Genomic DNA, 24,085 nt, shown 5'->3' with positions numbered 1-24,085 from the left:
GGGTTCGGTCGCCCTTCGCCATACATCACAATTTAAAGCGAAAATCACAGAGGCTCTAAGTGAATTGCCGTCGGTTATGCGGATCGCCCCTTATTACTGATAAAAGTTTGTTAAAACGAGTTCTCTACATTATTTCGCCTCGTTACGCCCGTAAAACTTTCGCCCCCAATCGATACGCGACCCTTCAATTTAAATACTGGAGTTTTCCTAATAATAAATTTGATTTGGACGTCTCGATTGCCGACAACAATCGCAACGTCAACCTGCGGATTTAATTTTATGCCGAGGGGCAATCCCCGAAGTTTTTTCATTTTCGTGTTGTGCACTGACGAAAAATTCGTATGGGTTAATGTGAAAAGTTTCGAAGTCATTAAGTTATTTGTCGTTGTCTTGCAAAATTGAATTTTTGACAACGTTTAAATTGGCCTGATTCACTAAAGAGTTCAAACGAGTTTTTCAATAGTATGTGGCAGGAAAAAACAAAGTATTTTATTAAATTTCGACCCACGACAAAGTAGTGGAGACATTAGCGTGCATTGCACACGCAATTCCGCTGCAGTTCCCTCTCATTTTCTTGTTATTCGTTTTTGCCGGCGCTCGTTTAATTCCACTCTAATTTAATGCGACGGACACGGATTAACTTTAACTTTCAAACAATCCGCATTAAATGTCTTATAATCTAGACTGTGAATTCATGTTTTCTAAAATGAAATGAAACGAATGGAATATTAAAAACAATAAGTTTGAAATTGCATTAAAACATCTGCAGGTTTTTGCGACACAAATCCAAATGGTGTCACTGCATTATTTATTAACTAAACTAACACGTTCGACCTTCGGTGTGGGCGCAATGTATGCCGTTTCCCAAATAAGTGTAAAAAATCATCGCAATCATCATCAGACTAATTTGAATTTTCTCAATTTCCAAGTAACACCTTCGCCAAATCGTGACGTATTGGTAGAAACAACGCGGATGAATTAGCAACTGTTTAAATATTGAAATTAGACAATCCCAACTCGGCATTGCGACAGCTCAACGTTTGCACATCGGCACGATTAAAAAATAAAAAGTACGAGCACGAGGGGGAAAACCGCCCCCGAAAAGCAACGTTCCTAATTACGGGCAGAGCAAAAAGCACGTTGCCACAGCGTAAGACAAAAACAGTGAAAAACAATCGGAGCGAGTGTGTTTCATCCGGGGAGACACAAATGAACAACGAACGGGAGTCTTATTAATCGCTGGCGGAGAACAAAAACGACGAAATAATAATAAGAAGGCGACGTGCAAAATAATCGCTTAGGGCGAACCATCCAGACGACACACTTCAATCTCGAGAAGGAGGAAAACTGTGATTAAATGCGAAAGGGAGCTGCCAGTTTGATTTAACGTCGGCCGGCTAATTGTCCTGATTTAAACTCCTCTTATTCCAGTTATTTTTCTACAAATTAAATTTTAAAGTAATACTAGTCTATGTTATGTAAGTAAATTGAAGCATTAAAACTGAAATTAATCATTTTTGAGGGTGGGAAAATTCGACAACCACTCGAATTATAATTCAAGTAGGCTTTTAAAAAACTTTTTCCGTCTCCGGCTCAAATTGACGGAGCGAGGGAAATTAAATCGGGGATTATGCAGGAGCAACAGTTCACCTGAAAACTTCTCTGGACACAGTTTCTTCCCCTTCGCTAATTTCTCCCCAATACATTCATTAGTTGTTTGATTTTTTTGTCGTTCGTTCAAGGATGCGACACTTCAAAGCAACTTCAAAACTCCTTTTCACAGTGAAGGAAAAAGTAATAAGCGAAAAATCAAATACTGTGTCGCCAATTAAGCGGATGAATTGCAGATGTTTTCTTTTTCAGAATTTTGTTTCAGTTATAATCAGTGGCACCTTTGAAGAATTTTAAATTGCTGTTTTTAAGATGGAAAAAGGCTATCGCTAATTAGACAAAGTTAACGGTAAGAAAGTCTTCTACGGATTGACTAATAGTCTGAGTAATTCCCATTAATTTATTTATATAAAATTAACGACCACCACTTTCCTGCATTAGCCATGCCTCGTACTGACCAATTTAATTACCCACTATAAAACCTATTTATATTACAAATACATTACTTCACATTTTATCGCTTTTACTCATATTAGACTTTCTGTTTGTTTTAACAGATTTGAGATGAGGAGATTTTTACGATTTTGTTTATGATTCTGAACACTGATATATTATTATTTATTTTATAACGTATTCTAAATACTCGTGAATTCATTTTCAGCAAGTTTTATAGGTGTTTAGGCGCCTATTAAAATTAAAAAATGTGTTTTTTTATATTTTTTCAAATCTTATTATTAATGTAACCTATATAACTTGTAGAATAATTTGTAGAAACTTTCCCATTTATGGACTACTTACTATTTTTTATTCCATATATACATATATATTAACAAGATGTCTATATTAATAAAAAAGTAAGGAATTCAATTTATTAGAAATTAGAGATTATTATCTGATAAAAAAACATTATATTTTTTATATTTACTTACAATTTTTTATTATTTATTTATTTTAATAAAAAAAGTAAGAAATTTAATTTATTAGAAATTAGAAATTATTATCTGGTAAAGAAAATCTCGTCTTAATTGATGAAGTAAATTTAAACTTGTGGTCAATTCATCATCCTGATTATATTTTTCGTCTCAATCAAATATGGTAATAAAAGCTTTATATATTGTTAATAATATTAATATTTTATAATTTTTAGTTTGCCTGATAATGTCATGTATATAAACAACACGTTACAAATATAAACAATTTTAAACCAAGAAAGTATTTCTTAAGGAAAATATTATCAATTTACCATTAAAGTATAATAAAATGTCTTTATCGTTAAACACGTGGAAAACGTTTTAAACATCAGAACTTCACAGAACTTCCGACTCTATTCTGTGAAAGTGAAACCGCATTTTGCACGTTGAAAAACGTTCCTTATCTTCAGATACAGTTCGTTGAATCTGATGGAACTAAACTGAAAATAAACCGTCTACATCCTGAAAAGATTAAACTCCCGAAATGTAAACGGCATTTACGACGAGCGAGGAACGTGTAAAAATTTTAATTTATTACCGCGAATGGTTAATTAAATTGCAACGATAACGAAGGGAAAAAGTCGCAGGGGTAAATTGAGAAATATTATCGTGGGGCGCAAATATAAAAGAAGTGAAAGTTTAAACGTTTCCGTTAATAAGAGTTTTATGATTTTTAAGATAAGATTTGCTTGAAAGAAATATTAAACGTAAATATGTACTTAACTTTTCTATAGTACGATTTACTTTAGAATTCGAAAATGTGTGCATTTAAGAATTTTTAGTCAATTTACGGAAAGGTAATTTTTACCTCTGATATAATATACGTAAAAAAACTTTTTGAACATGGAAATTAATGAAATTAACTTTTCAAAATAAAATCTTCTGTATAATTCGAAAATATCTGTGAATTTAAGATAAACTTTGGTGAATTCATGGTTAAGAAAAAGTTATGTCATTTTATGGAGACACTTTTACCACAGACATAACACAATTAAAAAACTATTTGGGCATTTAGAACTCATAATAATTTTATAGTTCCACAAACCTTGATATAATTTAAAAAATTTTGATGAAATTAATTTTTCTTCAGCAAAATTTACAATAGAATTATTGAGGAGTTAACTTACACTACTAACATAAAATTAATAAATATGGACATTAGACCTCATACTTTGATTATGTGCAATTAGTTTCCGCGTTTCACGTATAAAAATGCTATTGTTCATATTATATAAAAAACTATAAAAATACACAATGTTCTAGATTAATTAAAAAGAGGAGAGAAAAGTGAATAAGCGTTTTATTATTTATGAGCGTTGCGGTGGCGAGTTGTAAAAGCGGTCCGCCAACTTTTGGGCCGTTTAATTAAATTAAATAATTAACATTCAGCCGGGCACACTAAAATTTATTAAGCGCACCCCCGAGAAACCCACCATGATACCTCTCAGCGTTTCCCCTTCACATTTCCTCCCTTGTTTACTTGTTTGTCATATTTTTTATAAGTTTCGAGGCCGCAATTTAAACAGGTTTTCTCACTTATGTTATGTATCGAACAATTTGAAGATTGAAGCGAAGAATTTGCGTTTTGAATCGGTCTAGACAAAATTAGGTGAGTCACAAAGGTAAATGTTTTCGAACATGTGTTATACAAAGGAAATAACAGGCAATTTCAGCACTCGCACAGAACAATACCCTGAGACACACCGGACAACATCCGGACTGAATTGTTTAAATTGGACAATAAAATGCACTTTTGGTGTAATTTTTGAGTTTTCTAGAAGCACACAACTTGTATGCATTAATGGTACTTTGACCTTGTGCGGTTTTGGAAGGAAGAAGTGTTTAAACAATTCGATGTATTTATTATTAGTCAGAGGATTTGCATTATTATCGGGGTTTTGCAAGTATAATCGCTAATGTAAATAGAAAAAAACACTGATCTTTCAAAAATGCATTGTTTCAAATCGTTTAATAATTAATTAAACTAATCAGTATTTATTATTTGTTATTTATAACAATAATAATAAAAATAACATTTTGAAAAGTGTCACGTTTCGAAACATTATTAGTGCGATAAATGTATCTAAAAGTCTATTAATAACAGTAAAATTATCAAAAAGGTTTATGACAGTAATTAAGCAAAATGTATTTTTAAATATTTGTAAATAGTCTTGTTTTTATGTACCTAATTATTTATATTTTATAAAACTTTTCTACAAATGTTCAAATGATTAAACATTAAACAATTTGTAAACAAAACGTACTCGAGAGAAGAGAAAGAATCCCTGCGGTATCCCTGCGACTGCATCAGAATTGTGGTGAACCTAGTGATCATCATCTTGCCGCCGCCAATAATCACAAATAGCACCACAAACCACAAAACCAAACCACAAACAATGAAAAGAATCCAAAGTTAAAGGAGGCGCACGCGTCCGACGTTCGGCATTCGACGTTCGACGTCCAGATGGAAGTCGCAACACGAACTGAACTGGGAAAGTACTCGGTTTGGGTTTGGCCTTGTCGTACCACGCGACAGAGTTTAGCCACCTTGGCTCTTGTGCTTGTGCTTATGCTTTTGTTGCTTCTGTTTCGGTCGAGTTGCGAGATCGTTGCAGGAAAAGGGCTAAATTTAGAGTGGCACGCACGCTCGCCCAAACAACCTACCAACGTTCCTTTTTACCATGGGAATTGCAATTTATGTATCGCATATTTACAATGATTTAATGATAAAAATATTTTTAAGGTACTTCACCGTTCGTTTCTCGATTTTTTTAAACTGGCAAACAAAGTTAACCAAGAGAAAAATAGTCAAAATCAATTTTCACATTTAAATAGACATTATTCATTTCATTATTCATTTACAAACATCCCAAACTTTATAAACAACTTTAAATTAAAATTAAAAACATTAAATTATAAAGAGGAAACTACTATGTATTAATAGTTATAAATTTATTGCTAGATTTTTATATATAGGTTAATTAAATTACACATACGACATTTATCTACAGATTGGGAGCAGAATAGTAAATTGGTTAAAAAAATATTTCAATAACATGTTTTTATTTTTACACTTCATAATACTTTTTTGACTATTTATTTACTGCTTGGGGTTAACAAAAAAATTGTTAAAACTGGATTTCTAATTTCCTAATGTCCGTTGATTGGCGTTTTTTTTTTCATGTTACAAGATGTTGAAGTTTTTTAATTATAAATTGAATAGGTTTTTATTAAATATTTAATTAATCAACATTTCTACAGAAGGTGTTCAAGTTGACGAATTTGTTCTTGAATACACATTTCCAATCTTCATGTTAATGATTGAAATATATTCGGATTATTACGTAATCTATCAGCAAGCTCCACAATTCTGTTCCATAAGTGCTATTTATTATTTACTTCTATGGTATATTTTTCATAAACTCCGAAAAAAAATCGAGAATATTAAGATCAAGACTAAGAGCAGGCCTACGACGAGGGACCCACGACCAATTCACCTATTAATTAGGTATATGTATAAATTTTTTCGTGATTCATGATTATACGAATTTGATTAAACATTAAAAAATAACTATTTAAAATACACAATTATTTGTTTAATGTCGATACAATACATACATTTCTAGAAAATTCGTTTCCAATTTATTTTTATTTCTAAGAAATATTTTTATATTTATTATCTACGAAAGAGTCATAGGATTTTTTAATTTTTGGTATTTTGATAGCAAACAGTTATGAGAAAATCATAATTTATATACATTTTTATGCTACATCAATTACGCATTGATTAAATAATTAAGTTTGTCTACTATAATGACGATTAATTATGGGTTGTAGGTAATAAAATTGGTCAAACTTTGAGGTTTGAAGGAAAAACATATTGAACATATTGAAATTCGTCCAAATTTTTTATCCTACATCTATAATTAATCATTGTTGTTGTAATTTAAGGGTCTTGAATATAGAGATTTGACAATAAAATATAAAACTAACCTTTTCTTTTTTCTAATAAAACATTTTTATTTTTAAATCGATTTTAATTTGAAGGCTTAAAAAATTTGGTACTGAATATTCAATCTAAACCATGTATTATAATCAAGGTTTGAAATCGAAGCAAGACGATGAATACTCGGTGGAATCCAGTCAAATCCGGTACGATGCATAAAATCTATGACCAACTATCATAATAATTGGGGATTCGACTCAAATTAATCTGGTAACGGTAACAGTATACCATTTTTACTACTATTCCAACTGTTTAAAGACCTTCTTCTAATGTTCTCAAAGTTAAACCAGCTTAGGAATGGGGTTTATAGAATCAATTACTTAAAACATTTGTTTTATCAACAATTGTAATGCACTAAACTTCATTCTTTTTACATATGCCAACAAAAGATTAAATTATCACGAACTATTGATATTCTAAAATATTAAATTCAATATGTACAATACATTTTTCAATTTATATGCCTATAATTTTATTATTTCAAATGAAACTACCATAAAAATTTTAGATCATCGGTGCGGAATTTTATTATTTATTTATGTGTTGTAGCATATCTTATAGCTAAAATAAATATTTATTGGGATATTACTAAAAATGTAAAAATAGGGTCAATGATTATTTGTCAAATATAAAACGTTAAATCATTCAAAACATACGTGTGATAATAAAATACTTTGTATATTTTAGACTTTTACTTTCTCCATGCAAATGAAATGGCTGTGTCCTATACCTAAACCTAATAGTCTTTATGTTGTTACTTTTTTTAAAAAAATTTTGACAGATTTATGGTCTAATGTCTGTAAAACAAACTAGTATGATATGATAGTTTAAAGATTTAAGTAAACCATTTTTATTAACTTTCGGAATTGAGTTATTCTAATTTTACTATATTCTTACCATTTGTTTTTCGTTTAATTAATAGAATTTAACACATTTTTTAATTCAAAAGAAACGAATTGAGTATCATTAGATACCAAATTTAACCATATTAAAATAAAATTAATATGCTTCACCCTAGACTGTAGCTTAAGCAAAATCATAAATAGAAAAATATAATTATACAGTTATCAAAATGGCCGAAACAAAAAAAAATGAGTATGATATCAGTGTTCTTCAAACTCCAGTTATTCTGAAGAAAATTTATAAATTTTACTGTTAATGATTATTATAGAGTAAGAAAAGCGTTTGACCCGTCTGAATTTAGAGAGACACATCATGCCCGACAGAGACAGTAGTCCCATAGTGAGATACACACTCTTTTGATACTGAATGTGCAATATAATATACATAATTTAAACGTATCATATTGATTTTCATTAGAAAAAGTTTCAAAATGTAAATAAATTAAATAAATAAATGGGTTGAACTAAAAGTGTTGCACAGTGTGTCAATAAAAAGCGATTAACCGCACGAGTAATAAAAATCACTATACACTGGATATAAAATCGAGCATTAACTCGGCAATCGTAAAATTTTTGATGGTTCGCCATAAAAAGAACGATAAAATGACAATTTGTTTGGTTTTATTATTTAATTGCCTCTTCCGAATTTTCCTTCAATTGAAACAATCGGAAAATCGAGGTGCCATAAAGACATTAGTAAATGGAACGACACTTTATTGAGCGAAACTTTTGTTATGCTGTTTATTATAAAGTACGAAAAAATATTTATTTTTGTAGTGAAACGCTTAATTAAAAAAGGTAACAGATCAACAGCAATGTTTACAAGATCGTTAATCACGATTATTTTAGTTGGCGCTTGTTTCCTTTTTTGATTTTATGACGGCATTAATCACGATGAAGGCCCAACAGTTAATTTCAACGAGTTTAACCCACCACACTTTTAGACCGTGTTTACAAAAACTATTTTCACCCTGCCGCACTTTCGACGCACACTTGCCCGAAATGAACAAATCAAACTTTATTTTAAAACGGCAACAACACTCGTACATTTCAAAAATTGTTGTTATTATTCCCGTTCATAAAGTGTGAAAAGTAATTCCGAAGACGAAAATGTGTCGCATGTTTCGTTGACAGGTTTATTTGCGCGAAAACTACTTGATATTTATGCAGATCATTTCGGGCACTTCATACAGATTGTGAATGTTTAGTGTTCCCGACGGGCCGTAAATAACCGTCGCCGTTTTTGCCCCCCTTTCGCACAAATGTTCCCGACAAAACTTTTGATTATGTTAACTGGAACAAACAGTTTGGGGCTTTCAAAAAAATTAAGACGCCCGTTTTGCGGCGTCGCGACGACAACAACAACACTCCTAATTAAGAACGATGTTTCTTTTCGTTCTTCTTTAACGCAACACTATTATTCTAATTCCTTTTTATTCCTAAGAATAGTTTTCCAATTTATCGTTAGTTGCAAAGGTGGAAATGTGGTGAAACTTTTCGTTTAATGTTGCATTTAATGATCGAATCGCGTGTTTTCGGTGTTTTCGGAACTAAGTTATAAGAACAACAATTATTTTTTTATCGGTATTTCGTGCAGTTTATGGGAAACTGATAAGGTTTCCGTTAACCACAACATTGTGGAATGGGAAATAACCGCAATGCATCATGTGTAATTTGAGATAAAATTTACGCATGTGATATTGAATAATGTCAATAAACAAAATTATATGTATATTTTTTAAAGTTCATAGTATTTTTCTAATAGCCCTATAGTTCTCAACAGGGCGCGAATATAGTTCCGGGGTCTTTGTGGTCAATTTTTTTAAAAAGTTATTTTGCTAACTTACTATATGCATGTACTGTATATAATGAATACATACCTATACTCCATTTAACATAGGTACGGAGTAAAATAGAGAAATTTAGTTATTGGTGATTACTGGTATTGCTTTTTATTGGTTAGTTCAGTAAACTTAGTTTGTTTTAGTACTTACTTCATATTTAAATTTTGACAGACATAAAGACATTTTATTTAATTTATTATTATTTATTTCAAATTACGATATATAATACTAATTGTAATGTTCATATTTATGTTAAATTAAGTACCAAAAAATACTCTTTTAATATTTGTGTACAGCCTTTTTGACTACCACGTGTACTGTGCATGTATAGAACATGAATGTTGTGTACGAACGTTATGTAGGTACACTTTTTTTAATTTATTCAGCACTCATCATATCCTACAAATTTCTTGCCTTACTTTTAATACATTGCTTATAAAAGGAAACTCAAAACTGCAAAAAAGCTTTTTTGTATCAATTTTAACGTCATACACCAGAAGAATGTTTATTTTTTTAGACGAAAACCATACGTCGATAGAAAAAATCAAAAAATCAAAATATTATATATTTGTTTTATAAGTATTTTTTTAAGTACTTTTAATTTTTATTGTGAGATTATGTTACAATGTTTTGCAGAATACCACAAATTCAATAAATTATTATTAACTTTTGTCTTAATATTCAAAGTCAAATGTAATGATCTACAATGAGGTTCTAAATAACTAGAAACCATCTTCCAGGATTCAATAGAGTCATCTAACCCCAGATCCTAGTAGTGTAAGATAGTTTTGAAGTAATTGGAGTGGAAACTTACTAAGTTCGATTAAAATTAGTTCAAACGTTTTAAAATAATTATAAATAATTCGGATTGATTCCTTCAAATTTTAATAATCCTAGAAAAATCCGCAAATCTAAGAACTACAGGGACTCGCTTACTCAAATCTTTGACCTTTCTTTCAACAAACTTTTTACAATTTGGTCAGTAAAAAGGTATATATCATAAATTTAATTAATTGTTAATAATTCGTTTATTTTTTCACATTTTAACATTTTAAATTCCTAAGACAATCCGCAATTTCATATGCATATCTAACTCCATTCAAAATAGGTACGGAGTAACACAAATTTTGGCAAGGTATCATTTAGACATAAAGAATGTCGCAATATTTCATTTAATTTATTTTTATTTATTTAAAATTATGATATATAATACCAATTATAATGTTCATATTTTTGTTAAATTATTAAGTGTGTTAACGTTATGTGCAGCACTCATTATATCCTATACATTTCTTATCTTAATTTATAAGAGGTTCCTCAAAACAACAAAAAGAGATCTTTGAATCAATTTCAACGTCATCAACTATGCATAAAAACCGATAGAAAAAAGAAAAAAATCAAAATATGTTAAATAGCTCCGACAATAGCCAGAAATTTCATCAAATTTTCATAAAAATTCTGAGATGGAAATTATCCACTTATGTAGAGAAAACATTAAATACAACAAAACATATTTACAAAACCAACACTATGAAAAATTTCGTGAGATTTAGTTTATTTGAATTTTTATTTTTAATTTATATAAATAAATATCATTAAATTATCTTATTGGGACCTCTGTGTGTATAAATTAGAAATACAACATGCACAATACAAAACCTTCATCAGATATCATTTAGTACATACCTGAAACAAAAATAAAGATTAATATTTTATATATTAATAAATAAAATCTATAAATTCCTATATAATAAGACACTATTTGTTTTAGAAGTATTTTTTAAGTACTTTTACTTTTTATTATGAGATTATGTTATAATATTTTGCATCAATAATTAAATGTAATTATCTACAATGAGAAACCAACTAGAAACCAACTTCCAGGATTCAGTAGTTATCACCCCCGGTCCTAGTAGCGTAAGATATTTTTGAAATAATTGGATTGGGAATTTACTAGGTTCGAATAAAATTGGTTCAAACGTTTCTTTCACATTTACCATTTTAAATGCGGTAGAAAATCCGCAATTTCATACATATATCTATACTCCATCTTATTAATTAGTTCAGAAATTTTGACAGTGTAGCGTTCATAAAGAGTACCACGACATTTATTTAATTTGTTATTATCTATTTAAAATTACGATATATAGTACCAATCATAATGTTCACATTTTTGTTAAATTATTAAGTACAAAAAATATTCCTTTAATATTTGTCTAACAATATTATTTGGATATTTTTAGTCTTAAATAGAATGTTGTTGTTTACTTCAATTTTACGGACGTTATGTTAATACACTATAGGTAATCTTAAGTAGAACAAAATCGAGAGATCTATTTTGGGCAAAAATGAATAAGAATTAAAAATTTTTTTGTTACGAGAAAAAGCAGTGGTGTACCATATTTTTCAATTCTTCAGTTCACGTAGCCATTTTCTTTTTTGTTTTTATTTGTACATTCTTAACTGCCTCCTAGTGTGATCATTACAACGTTTACAAGTATTTAAAATAGCCATTATTATAAATAAACACAATGTAAAAAATCACCTAAAGTGTTTAAACAATTTTTTAACCACCTACAACTTCACATTTCAAACTAAATTTAAATTAAGTAATTTTCTCACACAGGTTAATCCCGAAGGCAAAATTACTTGAGAAACTCGAGGAAACCGCTGCATCTCGGCACGGGAGAGAATCAAAGCATTCGGCAACGTTAATTTCCTGCCGTTGTCTCCAGCCCCAGTAAACGCTTAATTGTCACTTTCACCGTCGCGATTAAACGGGCAAAAAGCATTAATTTTCGACGTTCATAATCTGAATCCAATATACATGAGAGCGGCGTAGACAAAAGGACACATTCCTCGAGGCGTTTTCGTAAGAACAAGAGCACAACTACAACAGGAACGGAACGGAAGAGGGAATTGTTGCAGGAACATTTCGGGAGCTAATGCATTTACTATTTAGGGACAAATCGCCCATAGGAATTTGGTCTGGCGGAATTAAGTGAATTGAGTTTTATCTCGGTGAAAACGATCCCGAAACTCCCTGAAATGTTACACTTGTTGTGCAAGACTTCGAAAACTGTGTTCTGGGTTTTCCTCTACCAATTACGACAAAATAGGAAATAAGTATCAAATACTCGTTTAGAATACATAACTAAAAAGTTATATCATGAACTAGTAAAAATGTTCCTGGATTATAAAACATAAATCCAGGGAATCCCGATGATAAACGCCAATCGAGAGTAATAAAAAAGTGTGGAATATGATTTCCGATTTTTTTATTGATATTTATCGTCTTCGGTTCAATTTATGCGTCTGCAGGTGACAAGTTTTTGCCAGTGCAAAAATTTATAAACCCATAAATACCTATTTTTGTATGGCCCAAAGTGTTTTTCGAATCGGCTAGACGCAATTTGTTTAATTTAGGGCCTTTCGAGCGCGTTTCCCCCGTTTTTTATAACTGTCCACTGCAATGCACCAACTTTACCACGCTAATTGCCATATATTCCACTTCGTATTTATGATATAAACATTTTTTTTTTTCATTCCACAGTTACGATAGTGAACGGTGTTTATGATCTGCAAGTCTATAAATTGTTGGACAATCAGCCATTAAGGCGTGGCCATTATTTAGAGTCGTCGAAACTATTAATCTTAAATCATAAATCATTTAAGCATCTGAACTATCAGATTTAAATTTTCGGTCGTCGGCATGATTAATAGTAAAATTAATTGCACGCCTCCGAAATACCTTCGCGTTGGGACGCCGGATATTAATTCTATAAATTACCATTATTTAGATGTTGGTAAAAATTATTACGGGGGGCAATATTGTGGATAACGTCTTAGACTTGAGTTTATGGCACGACGTGAGTTTCAATAAAAAAATGGGGGGCGGTTGTTTATTGGGTCGTAAGGCGGCTAATTAAATGGGGAACTAAATCATAACTGACGGAAATTGGACGAGTGGAAACCTCTTCAAGATTAACCAGTATTCCTCTTTTTTCGGTGCGGTGTTCTTGACGTTCGCATTAATTTTATCTCGCAAGGAAATCTCGAACAAGATTGAAAACTATACAAAGAACGTAATTCTTTGTCAATATAATAATAAACAACAACTTTAAATATTAATAACTTAATTAATAAAAATCAAAGATCAGTGAAAGGTTTCATTTAAGCCACCACAAATTAAACCGTGTTTTAAAAAGAGTAAACGGAAGAGATAAAACTAAGCCGCATATTTTCCAATTAGTTTAATCTGGTCGTGATTTAATGGTCGGTTTCATCTCGCACAAAGATCACATTCTAATTCAAAAAACGGCGTTATTTAAAACACGTAATCGACATCTGGTTTCGACATCAATGCATTCATTTGCGACGAATACTTTTCTCCGCAGCAGCACTGAAATTCCTCCCAACTAACTGAACTGACAATTTAAATTGGGGATGATACATTTTTCGAGAGGGTGTAATGGAAGGAGGTAAGTTATTCATCGCAGTAGTTGTCCGATGCTCGGTAATTTATGGAATTAATATCCGGACGATGAAAGCTGGAATCCGCAGGAGAAAGGCCAGGAATACAATTAGCCCAGGTATTAATCATAGCGACAATACGAAACGTTTCCCGATTGGGAACCATTCAAATCGAGTAATACTAAATTATTTTCCCTATCTGTCCTCAATTTACATACTAATTGTCAGTGATTTTCATACACAATTACGATTAGAGTTAGAAAAGTAATAACCTTTAATTGAGCCCTAAGAATTTGTAAACAAACCGAAGAAGCTTCGTAACACGGGAGATTCTGTTAAAGATCCCCGAATCCATTTTAGTGGGGGCGGAAACTCGAGATGGCGCATTAAAAATTAGCATAGATATAACAAATTCATTAATAGTAATTCGTTTAATCCCGAAAACTCGGAGCGAAAGCCTCCGGTAACACAATATCCTTAAGTGGGTGCGTGTCGACGCCCGAAAACACCTGATCCACGTTAACGCTCTCGCCCAGATTAATTCCCTCCCGCCGCCACCAGGTTCCTGCGGGACTCCGCCATTCCGACCGCATACATCAGCGGGGTGATATTTCAAGCCCGGTCCACAAAATTAAAAATACGGCCCCCGGATTATGATGCTTAAGATATATTAGCGGGACTCTTAATCTTTTGCGGGAGAGGTGTTTCGTTACAGGTGTTGTTTTCGGGATAAATTGCGCGGGAGAGGATTTTTTATTTCCGTGGCAATTTTTCATTTGTGACGAACTTAATCGTCGTCCTAAATTTAAACGGAACTCCGGAACGGTGTTTTAATGTCGATTGTTTCGGTATCGTCGGCGATAAATTTCACATGAGCAGATGGATCGTAAATTTTTGCCTTTTGGGGAAAAATGTAAGAGAAAGTAATCGTGACAAATTAATTGAACTGTTTATAACCACGCGAGCGACAGAGGAATTGCGTGACCAGAAACAATAACGTTGCGACCGATATTTTCAATTAGATTTTTCTCCATCCCTTCTTCCCAGTCGGCAACAAGTTTTATGCCATATCGACACCGAAATTGATACATAAATTTTAGAAAACGTCGAACCATTTTCTGGACGTTGATCGCTGTTTATTGCTTTTAAACGACGCCCGAACAAATTTATGCTCACTGTTTATTTAATGCCAGTCGGAATTATATTTTTATTGCTTCAATAAAATACAAACGGTAATTTAGGAAATTTCAATAGTATGGAACAGCAATAAAATTTATGCAGTGTGTCCACGGATATGAGTGTACTTTGTTATCATTTCTTTTATTTAAAAGTCATTATAAGAAAAGAGTGTTCTCCAAATATTTTATACGAAAAACTAGAAGCTTCTGTATTTATTGTTTATTTTTAAATTTTAGTAAAACTTTCTATAAAACAGACTTATTGCCTATTAAACATAAAACCAGATATAAAATTTAAGGACAAAATTCAGCTTTTGCATCAGAAATTAATACGTAGTTTCTCAGACAGTTCAAACAGTTCATAATAGAAGAATATCAGTTGCTCAATTTTTGAATGTTCTCCAAATTTTTTAATGGAAAATAGGAGCTTGTGATACATTGTTTGTTTGTATTTGTTGTTTATTTTTAAATTTAGATATAAAATTCAAGGGCAAAATTGATCTTTTGCTTCAAAAATTAATTACCGTTTCTGAATAAATCAAAAAATACTGAAAATCTGTAAAAATTGTTATTCTCAGCACCTTGTAAATCATCAGTTGATCAAATACTGGATATGTTTTGGAATCATGATGGTAGCTTTTAGAAAAAAAGTAAGAGGTAGATCTGTTCGTAAAAACCTTAAAAAACGAGGTTATTTTCTTAATTTTGATTTTTAACCATGTTATAACGATAATAATATAAAACTATTTCTTTGAATTCCTCATTCAATTTTCGATGAAATTGGGAATTCTTATTATGATTTAACTCTTGACATGATAAAATACCTGAAACTTGCAGCATCGAAGTATCTTATGAGTACCGACATCTCCTGGAATTATAAACCCGATACCTTTTTGAGGCCGATTCGGTATTTTTATCATCCCATGGTTTTTATTAAAAACTAGCATTACACAACATAATGTGTCAGCAATAATTATGATTTTATTTTTAATATTAATTAATTATTTGAAACTAAGAGTAACACATTTCCACTATAAGATATCATTTCATATTTTAAATTTGACTCCTCCATACTGTATACAGAAATATGTACATACAATAAAATGACAGTAAAATTATTGACAAAACCCTTGAATAGTTAATGTCAAAGTTTTCCCGTCGAACCGTCATAAAAGGGCCATTACCTAATGATGATCATGGGGAGAAAGTTCGGGGTGAAAAATCCCAAAAAAAAACTGGTTGAACAGTTGCAAGTGCTTCTAAGTACACATCAAAACCCTCATTTTCTCATACGCCACCTGCCACCTTTTCTTTAAGCGCTCTAATGCCTCTTTTTTACTTGCTACTTTTTCTTATCCTTCCTTTGTTTTGTCCGCCACAAGAAAAATTCAGCAACAGTATATTAAAAGATCCTTTTTTTTCTTGAGACGTAAGGAACAACAAATATTTCTTACTCGTTTTACGATTGAATTCGAAAGGGAATTAGCGTTTACGATTCTTATAAACTTGTTGCAGCCCTCACGTTATAGTTATTCGGAGTGGGCTAAAAGTTTGCGGAGCCACCGGCATTAATATTTAACGATCCGGCACTCGTGTTCCTCTTACGGCAAACATAAATTGTCCCGGTAAAACCCCGAATGGCGCAGTGCAGTTTAAACACCACCTTCGGCCCATCAAATGTGAAATATGAAAGCGGCAACTGAATTATGAATCCGTCCGTATTACTCTAATGGATGTGGCGGTGGAGGAGGGCGAATTTTGAATTTCCCCGCGAGTCCGTTCTTCTATGCCCGGAATTCTAAACGACGGGACAGTGCACATGCAAAAACTGCGGACGTGTCTAGACTATTTTCGGGGACTGGGTTTCGGTGGGGGACGGTTTTTTCCTATTTTTTTCGAAGGACATTAACTGCAGATGATCCCGACTTTTATTGTGTTTCGAACAATGTGCAGAACTTTAAGGAATTTAGCCGTGTACAAACTCAAAGCGCCTTTGTTGGGTGTTGCTTAAGAACTGGTCCTCTTACTACTTCACTTTAATGATAATAAAACAAGGAGATAAAACTAAAGCAGTTTTTAAAACGTCAAACACGGACGTACCATAAACTGTTCCTTGCCCGAAATTTCAATTCCCGCCACACACATGTAAAGTTCTTCGCCGGTAAAAATTATGAAAGTTGCTAAGTTAGACTTTAATATTCACGAATGTTTCGATTAATAATGCATAGTGCTCAGTACGGGTTAACAGTCCCCTGTAAAACTTCCAACGTGCCCCTTAATGTGGAGGCATATTTTTTACCATGGCTCCCTTCTCCTCATCCCCCAAGTTTATTTATTCACGGGACTGTTTTAAGGTGTCGGAACGTAAAGTTTTTTACGCCTGTGGCTTTTTATAAATGGTTGCGTTTTAAAAAAGTGTTGGTATTTTTCATTTTTTACTACATATATGAACGGGTGATCAAGAGGGTTGTTTAGTTGATGGTTTCCTTGGATTACGATGCTTTTTCAACCTGTTTAATACGAGATAAAACGGAAGAATGGTTCGTTTAAAGTTAACAGTTTCCCCACAGTTTTATCTTGACTTAAATACAACCAGTTTTTACTGAATTCTTAATTGAATATAAATCTAAAAAATACCTAAATCATGAAATATGAAAAAAATTAAAAATGATAATGTGATCAATTATTAACTAACGAAGAATTTGAAAAATCCGTATGATTAAACCATTGAAATATTTCTAACAATGACTTGTCACACATGTGTAATTTAAACAATGGCATAAATAAATTGTCGCATTTCCCTATTAAGTTTAAAAATTCTTTTGGTGGCCATCAAAATTCCGGCGGGCAAAAAACCATATTTATTTTAAAATATAGAGACGGATTTTAATGACCAGCATAAATCTGACTTTTGTTCCCGGCCATAACATAAACCGGCGACGCGGTGGGGGGACATTTTAAATCTCGTCGGCCATTTAAAATAATAAATTAGTGGAATTTTGTGGCCGTTTTGCATTCGGGAATTTACGATTGGAATAGTGCGTTTTATTGTGTTCTAAGGGAACAATGTTTCCCATTCATCATTTCACCCCCGAAATGCACACAAATTATCTCTGGCCAAATCCACGAAAAATGTAATATAATGGAAACTCTGTCCTGAACAGTGCAAACATTTCGTCTATTTGTACACAAACGCAGTGAGTTTTTCAAGTTGCAACATTCAAATTTGTCGAATAATATGCACTATACGAAAAAAGTACCCAGAATCAAAATTCATTATCAAGACTAAAATTTGTCACTACTGATGGGACAAGAGAAACTTTTATTGTAGCAGTGTGCTTCAGTACATTATAATTTTTTATTACACATACATTTCTACACATTTTTATTACTCATACATTTACACATTTCTCAGTTTTGATTGTCATTTCAAAGGCCAATTAATAAGTTAATTGAATTCGAAGACCACCATTTTGAACAATCTAATATTCAGATATGAACTATATTAAAAACTATGAACTATGTTCGCTTGTTATTATCTGTATTTACTTAAACACATATTATTGAATTGAAATTTTATTGTTGTAATGTTTAGGAATTCTAATTATATAAATTTAACTTATTCTTCTTAATTTTTATTGTTTCATCATTTTCTCCTTGTTAGTTAGAAAAAAAGTGGTACGCTTCGCTCTTTTAGGTTTCATCCGCTGAACTGATGAGACGTCTATAAAAGTAATGTAATAATTGTTATTGGTATAGTCAATTTTATACTTATTACATTTTCTTGTAAAATTTAATTGGAAAAAATATCTATATATTTGTTAAATATAGAGTTTTCCCTTCTTAAATTTGAATCTTTCGAATCTTTATTATTTATTAATACATTAATTCAGCCATTTAAAATTACATATAAAATTTAAAAAGACCAAAATATTCAGGTTGTTCAATGAAAATATCAAAGTTGATGTCACTTCCGGCGACACCGGAATTAAAATTTATACAACTTGACTTTACTATGACTATGACAATCAATTTAATGTGTTTTGCAGTAATAGTTATTTATAACTAATCAAATTAAATGAATTTAGTTATTGTTCATCGTCTTGTAGACGAAGAGTGAAGCCAATTTTCTCCTGGTCCCAATTTTACAAGAACATCAAAAGGAAAGAAGGTCCTTTAATCCGTTATCGAGAACAACACACATACAACATACATAAACATAATATCAATTCCCTCGGAGTTATCTCCACAACGTCTCATGAACAATATAAATAAATGTATAAATAAATATTTCAATATTTCATGTAAAACAACATTCAACGGACGAAAAATTACATAAGAAACAACATAATTCTAAACAACAATTCCCACATAATTTTAGAATTAATATTAAAACTAAAATTAATAAATTAATAAAAAAAATATTACACTGCTCTCACCTAGGTCTCAAGGAATCTAAACATGTAAAAAACTGTTTTGCGACTTCATATTGTTTCTAAATAAACAAGAATAATAATAAAATGATTGAAAAGATTATGATATGACGAAAACTCAATATGGTGGACGAAGTGAACAAAAAAATGTGAACACACATTCAAAATTAAAGAGAAAATTCGACATTTAAGCAAATAGAACAAATATAGATATTATTAAAATTTTTAACATGATATATAAAAAATGTTGAACTGACAAGACGTCGATAAGAGTAATAAAATCTGGGTATGCAAATTTATAATACAAATATTATTAAAATAACCTAATTTTTAACATGAAATATAATAATTATAAATTTACATACCCAGATTTTATTACTCCTCTGGAGGTCAACAGAAATCGAATTGTACAAGTCAAGGGTCGTACTACCTCTTGCTATTACTCTAACAAAAGAGTAATATTACATTAATTAACTTTGAATGTCTACCTTGGTCATATTGATATCTTGCGAATTGTAAAATATGATGAATTTAAATTCAAAGTCCGGACCACTACACCATGATGATTCAGTTATGTGAAGGTTTTTGGAGATGGAGTCAGACATTTTCAAAAATTTTTAATTAATTAATTTATGTATATATAATTTTATAAAATAATTAAATTTTTGTTCATTCTTACTTGACCCCTGATATGACCGTTACAAGCTCCGTAAAATAGGTTTAAAACACTTATCATTTTTATTCCATATTTAATATCCCTTTTAAAATGTTAAAGCATTCTCCAAAATAACACAACACAAAATCTGTAACAGTTAATTTGTAAAACGTTAACTAAAAACAAAATTCATTAAACGGAAACGATCAAACTAATTCGACGATCTTCAACTAAAGTTTAATAGAGAGGGAAATACATCTGTTCCATTTTAAGCTGAAAGTTCGTAACTAATTCAAATTCTATTTAAACCCGCCCGACAATTATTTAATCTTGCATTTTAATTAAACAGCACTTTTTTCCGACCAATCGATACTCTTATAATCACTTTATCGTGAGACGTGTTTGTGATAAATTACCAATTGAGCGCAATTTAAAATTTAAAACCGAACCGTGCCGGCGAATAAATCAAACGTTTTCACTGAATATTAAATGGTCCTAATGAAAATTTATGCGGACCACCGCAAAAAGTATTTGCAGAAAATCTTCCGACACCTGGAACATTTGTTTGAATCGGGGGTGAAAAAAGCTTTTCAATTCGAAACGAATTAAATTATGCTTTATAAAGATATTTTCAATCGTGTTTGAGTAGCTTTAATATCTGATAAAGTCGTGGGTCTCTAAAAAATTTGTACACATCAATTGACGGCATTAAATAAATATATTTGTCGGAGTTTTCGGTACTAACAAAGTAAATTCTTGAAATGTGTTCACAAACTGTTTGCATGACAAATAAACGGGTGTTTCATGTTTTGATAACCAGAAATATGTCACGAATACGAATAAATAATTTTAAGTTTTTAAATTTTAGCCAAAATTATGGTTTAAACAATCTAACATAACTGTTTAGAACCTTTGTGGTGGATTTATTATCAACTTCCGGTGGATTTTGTTGTTTTGCTACCGCAAATATCACCAATATTGCAGTTTCCGGTCTAAATGGCTGTAAAGTATGATAACGAGATAAATACGAATATTCATTGTTAGGTACAGTTTATTCAAAAACAAAATGGAAACAATTATTTCTTACTGATCAATCAATCCTATCTAATCTAGTAATTGCAATTGCTTACTAATCGATTGCTGAATAATAATTTTATCTGAATTGTTAAAAAATGGCAAACTCAATTTAATCATTTTATCTAACACAATATAATAGCTCCAGCGTAGGGTACAGATAAACATTTATTGGTAAATATCAGATTTTCCTGTATCGAAAAATAAATATGTGAAATACGAGCCCCAAAGGGACTATTTTTATTTACGTAATCCACACATTTATTCTCATGTAAAGTGCGTAAAATGATACGTGGATTTTATAAATTTATTCCCATCTTTCAGCCGGTGTAACCGATACACAAAATCCAATTTGCACCTTAAAATAATGATATTCCAGCGATCCCTCTGTCAACACACCACTTTTATGTTACGTTTATTTATTTCCTTATATTTCATCCGAAAACAATTCTAAAAACTTATCAATTTAGTCAATTAGTCAAATGTTTTTTAAATAGATAAATAATTTATTAATAGGTATATTCCATTAATTACTAGTAAAAATAGATCATCGACACTGTTTATAAACAACCAAGACTAAAATTCAACTTCATGACTCATTTACTTAGAAAGCATCACACATATATAATTTCCACTTTTGTTAGAACTGTTTATTTTAATTTAATCAGCCTAGTTCCTTTAAACAGTGGCTTTTCTTTAGGAATATTATTAGAAAAGTTTGTAATAATTGTGATGAAATTACCTTTTCGTAGGTCCACGTTTAATGGTGGTTGGTTTTCCGTAAAAGTTATTCGACCTCTTCTTCTTGTTCAGACATTTAGCCTCTGGCAATAACTCCAAAGTTTGCTTAAAAAAGTCACTGTCCAACGCATCGAAAGGTATGTTAAAGGTTTCGTAGGGTGAAATCTCCTTCTTGAACTGTTTGATGATCAGCTTCGCCTCCACATCAGGTGTTAGTGGTACCGTGTTAATAGGATCCGAGTAGATTTTCGACTTCCTCGCCTCCAGAGACGTTATCACCTCCTCGATGATGTTCGAAGTTTGTTTTGGCTGCTCCTCAGCCGGCAGGTTGAAGGGTTCATTGTATTTGGGGCTGAGCACCAGCTTGTTCGGCACCGAGTCCAACGGTTTCGAATAGACCGTATTAAAGTTGTCGTCCTTCTTGTACGCCAGCTTAACTCGCGGCAAGATGCCCGCCGTCTCGTTCGGCGGATCGTCCACGCAAACCTTCAGACTCAGCTCGAAGCTGTTCTTGATCCGCTTGCTCACTTTGGGCGGCTCGTCCTTTTTCCGTTCCAACGTGCTGAAGAAACTCAACGCGTTCTTGAAACTGGGACTGTTGATCTCGCCCATTGTTGCACATCGCGCACAAACCGACTGTCGACTGTGCGTCTCGACTCGGATTGTTTTGTGCGGTTATCGCAACGAGATAAGCCGGTTCAAACGAATTCAATGTATCGCACTTCTCGGGTTACTCATCTCGTCTAACGTTTTAACAATTTTGCGGGTGACACGAAAACGAAACGTTAAGTTTATTAGAAAACGTTGGCGCAGCACAAACGGACCGTGGTGAACAATAAGTAACGCGATAATGCGATTAAGAAATCAATCGGACGTTGTCACTTCCTCGGTACCGATTTTTATGGGACGAAGTGGGGAGTAATGGACTATGAAATATGCCCGCATCAATTTACGACTGTCGACAATAAGTTCGATGTTTCTCACTAATTAAATATATACCTACACTGTTTAAACTGTGACAGGAACACATTTTATTAGACCCTAAATCTGTTCCACTTGTTTATATGTAATAAACTTAAGAATGTTACCTACTAAACAAACAATACTTAAAACAATTTAGGTCAAGTTCGTCCAACTGTTTATCTGTATTTTAAATAATATAATCTAATTTGTAAACAAAACACAAAATTGCAACAAGCTTATATTCTCTTAGTAACTATCGTCTGGAGTTGGGATGTTCCAGGTTCATAAAAAATGCACCAGTCTGGAATAGAAGGATATATTTACAACCTTCTGGAACGACACGTAATAAATAACATGCATTCCGACCGAACGTGCCACGAATTCGATTTGCACTAGAGAAACTACCCCCTAATTAAATTTTTCTTTTCTTCTTTTGTTTTTAATCTATTTTCTTGTCAATATTTTTTATTAATAAGTCTAGTTTAGAAAAATTAAATGGACTATTCTTTGAAAATAGTGAATGGTTGTTCCTTATAAGATTATGATATGAGCTTTTGAAAAGAAAATAATAATAAAAAGGTCGTGTGTAGTGGGTCGAAAAAAACACGCACCTAAGGAAATTGATAATGGATTAATTTCATCAAAAAGTAAAAATCCATCGGCCAGCTCGAAATGGAACCGAATCTTCTAATGTTGGTCTGTTGTGGACAAAAGTTAAATGCGACTTCCCTAAGGAAATATTTAAATCTTCCACTCGGTTACGCTTTAATCAACTCAATTCCTTGCGACTCGTCCTAAATCCTTGATTGATGGATCACACCGACCGTGATTGTCCTTAATTTATTCGTCCTTTTAGTCGACAGTTTCGGACCAGCGGAGAAGAGTCGAGTGCGAACCGCAGGAGTTCCTCTTTAGATTTATCACCCCTCCTTCGTTCCTCCTGCCCCGAATTATATTTTTTTCCTCCGGCAAGTTATTCACCTTTCGCCACTCTTTTTCAATATTGTTCGGGCCTTTGACCGGCTTTTTACGGTCGTCCATTCAAAAGTCGACAAAGAAATTCTTATGATTCATGCTCAGTTTTTCTTGTTGGGGCGCGAGACGCTACGATAAGGGATGAAAAAATGATATACTAAAACGTTATGACTTTGTGTCCCTTTTGTCGTCAGGTAATAAAAGTGCTAATACGTTTACCCAATGCAAACTTGGATCCAAGCCTGTTTGTTTGGTCTTC

At 32.0% G+C, this 24,085-nt stretch overlaps 1 protein-coding gene across 1 annotated transcript in view; it reads right to left on the bottom strand.

Moving 5' to 3' along the window:
* Positions 1 to 22,509, bottom strand: part of LOC109597518 (protein sprint) — a 69,640-nt gene extending 47,131 nt beyond the window's left edge. Inside the window, exon 1 of the mRNA XM_020013226.2 lies at positions 21,890 to 22,509. Within this exon, the coding sequence (XP_019868785.2) occupies positions 21,890 to 22,500 (611 nt within the window). The 5' untranslated portion in view covers positions 22,501 to 22,509. The remainder of the gene's footprint in view (positions 1 to 21,889) is intronic.
* Positions 22,510 to 24,085: the final 1,576 nt, after the last annotated feature.

The sequence above is a fragment of the Aethina tumida genome, chromosome 7, assembly GCF_024364675.1.
Source record: "Aethina tumida isolate Nest 87 chromosome 7, icAetTumi1.1, whole genome shotgun sequence".
Lineage (NCBI taxonomy): Eukaryota > Metazoa > Arthropoda > Insecta > Coleoptera > Nitidulidae > Aethina > Aethina tumida.
This window is presented reverse-complemented; position numbering and strand designations above follow the sequence as displayed.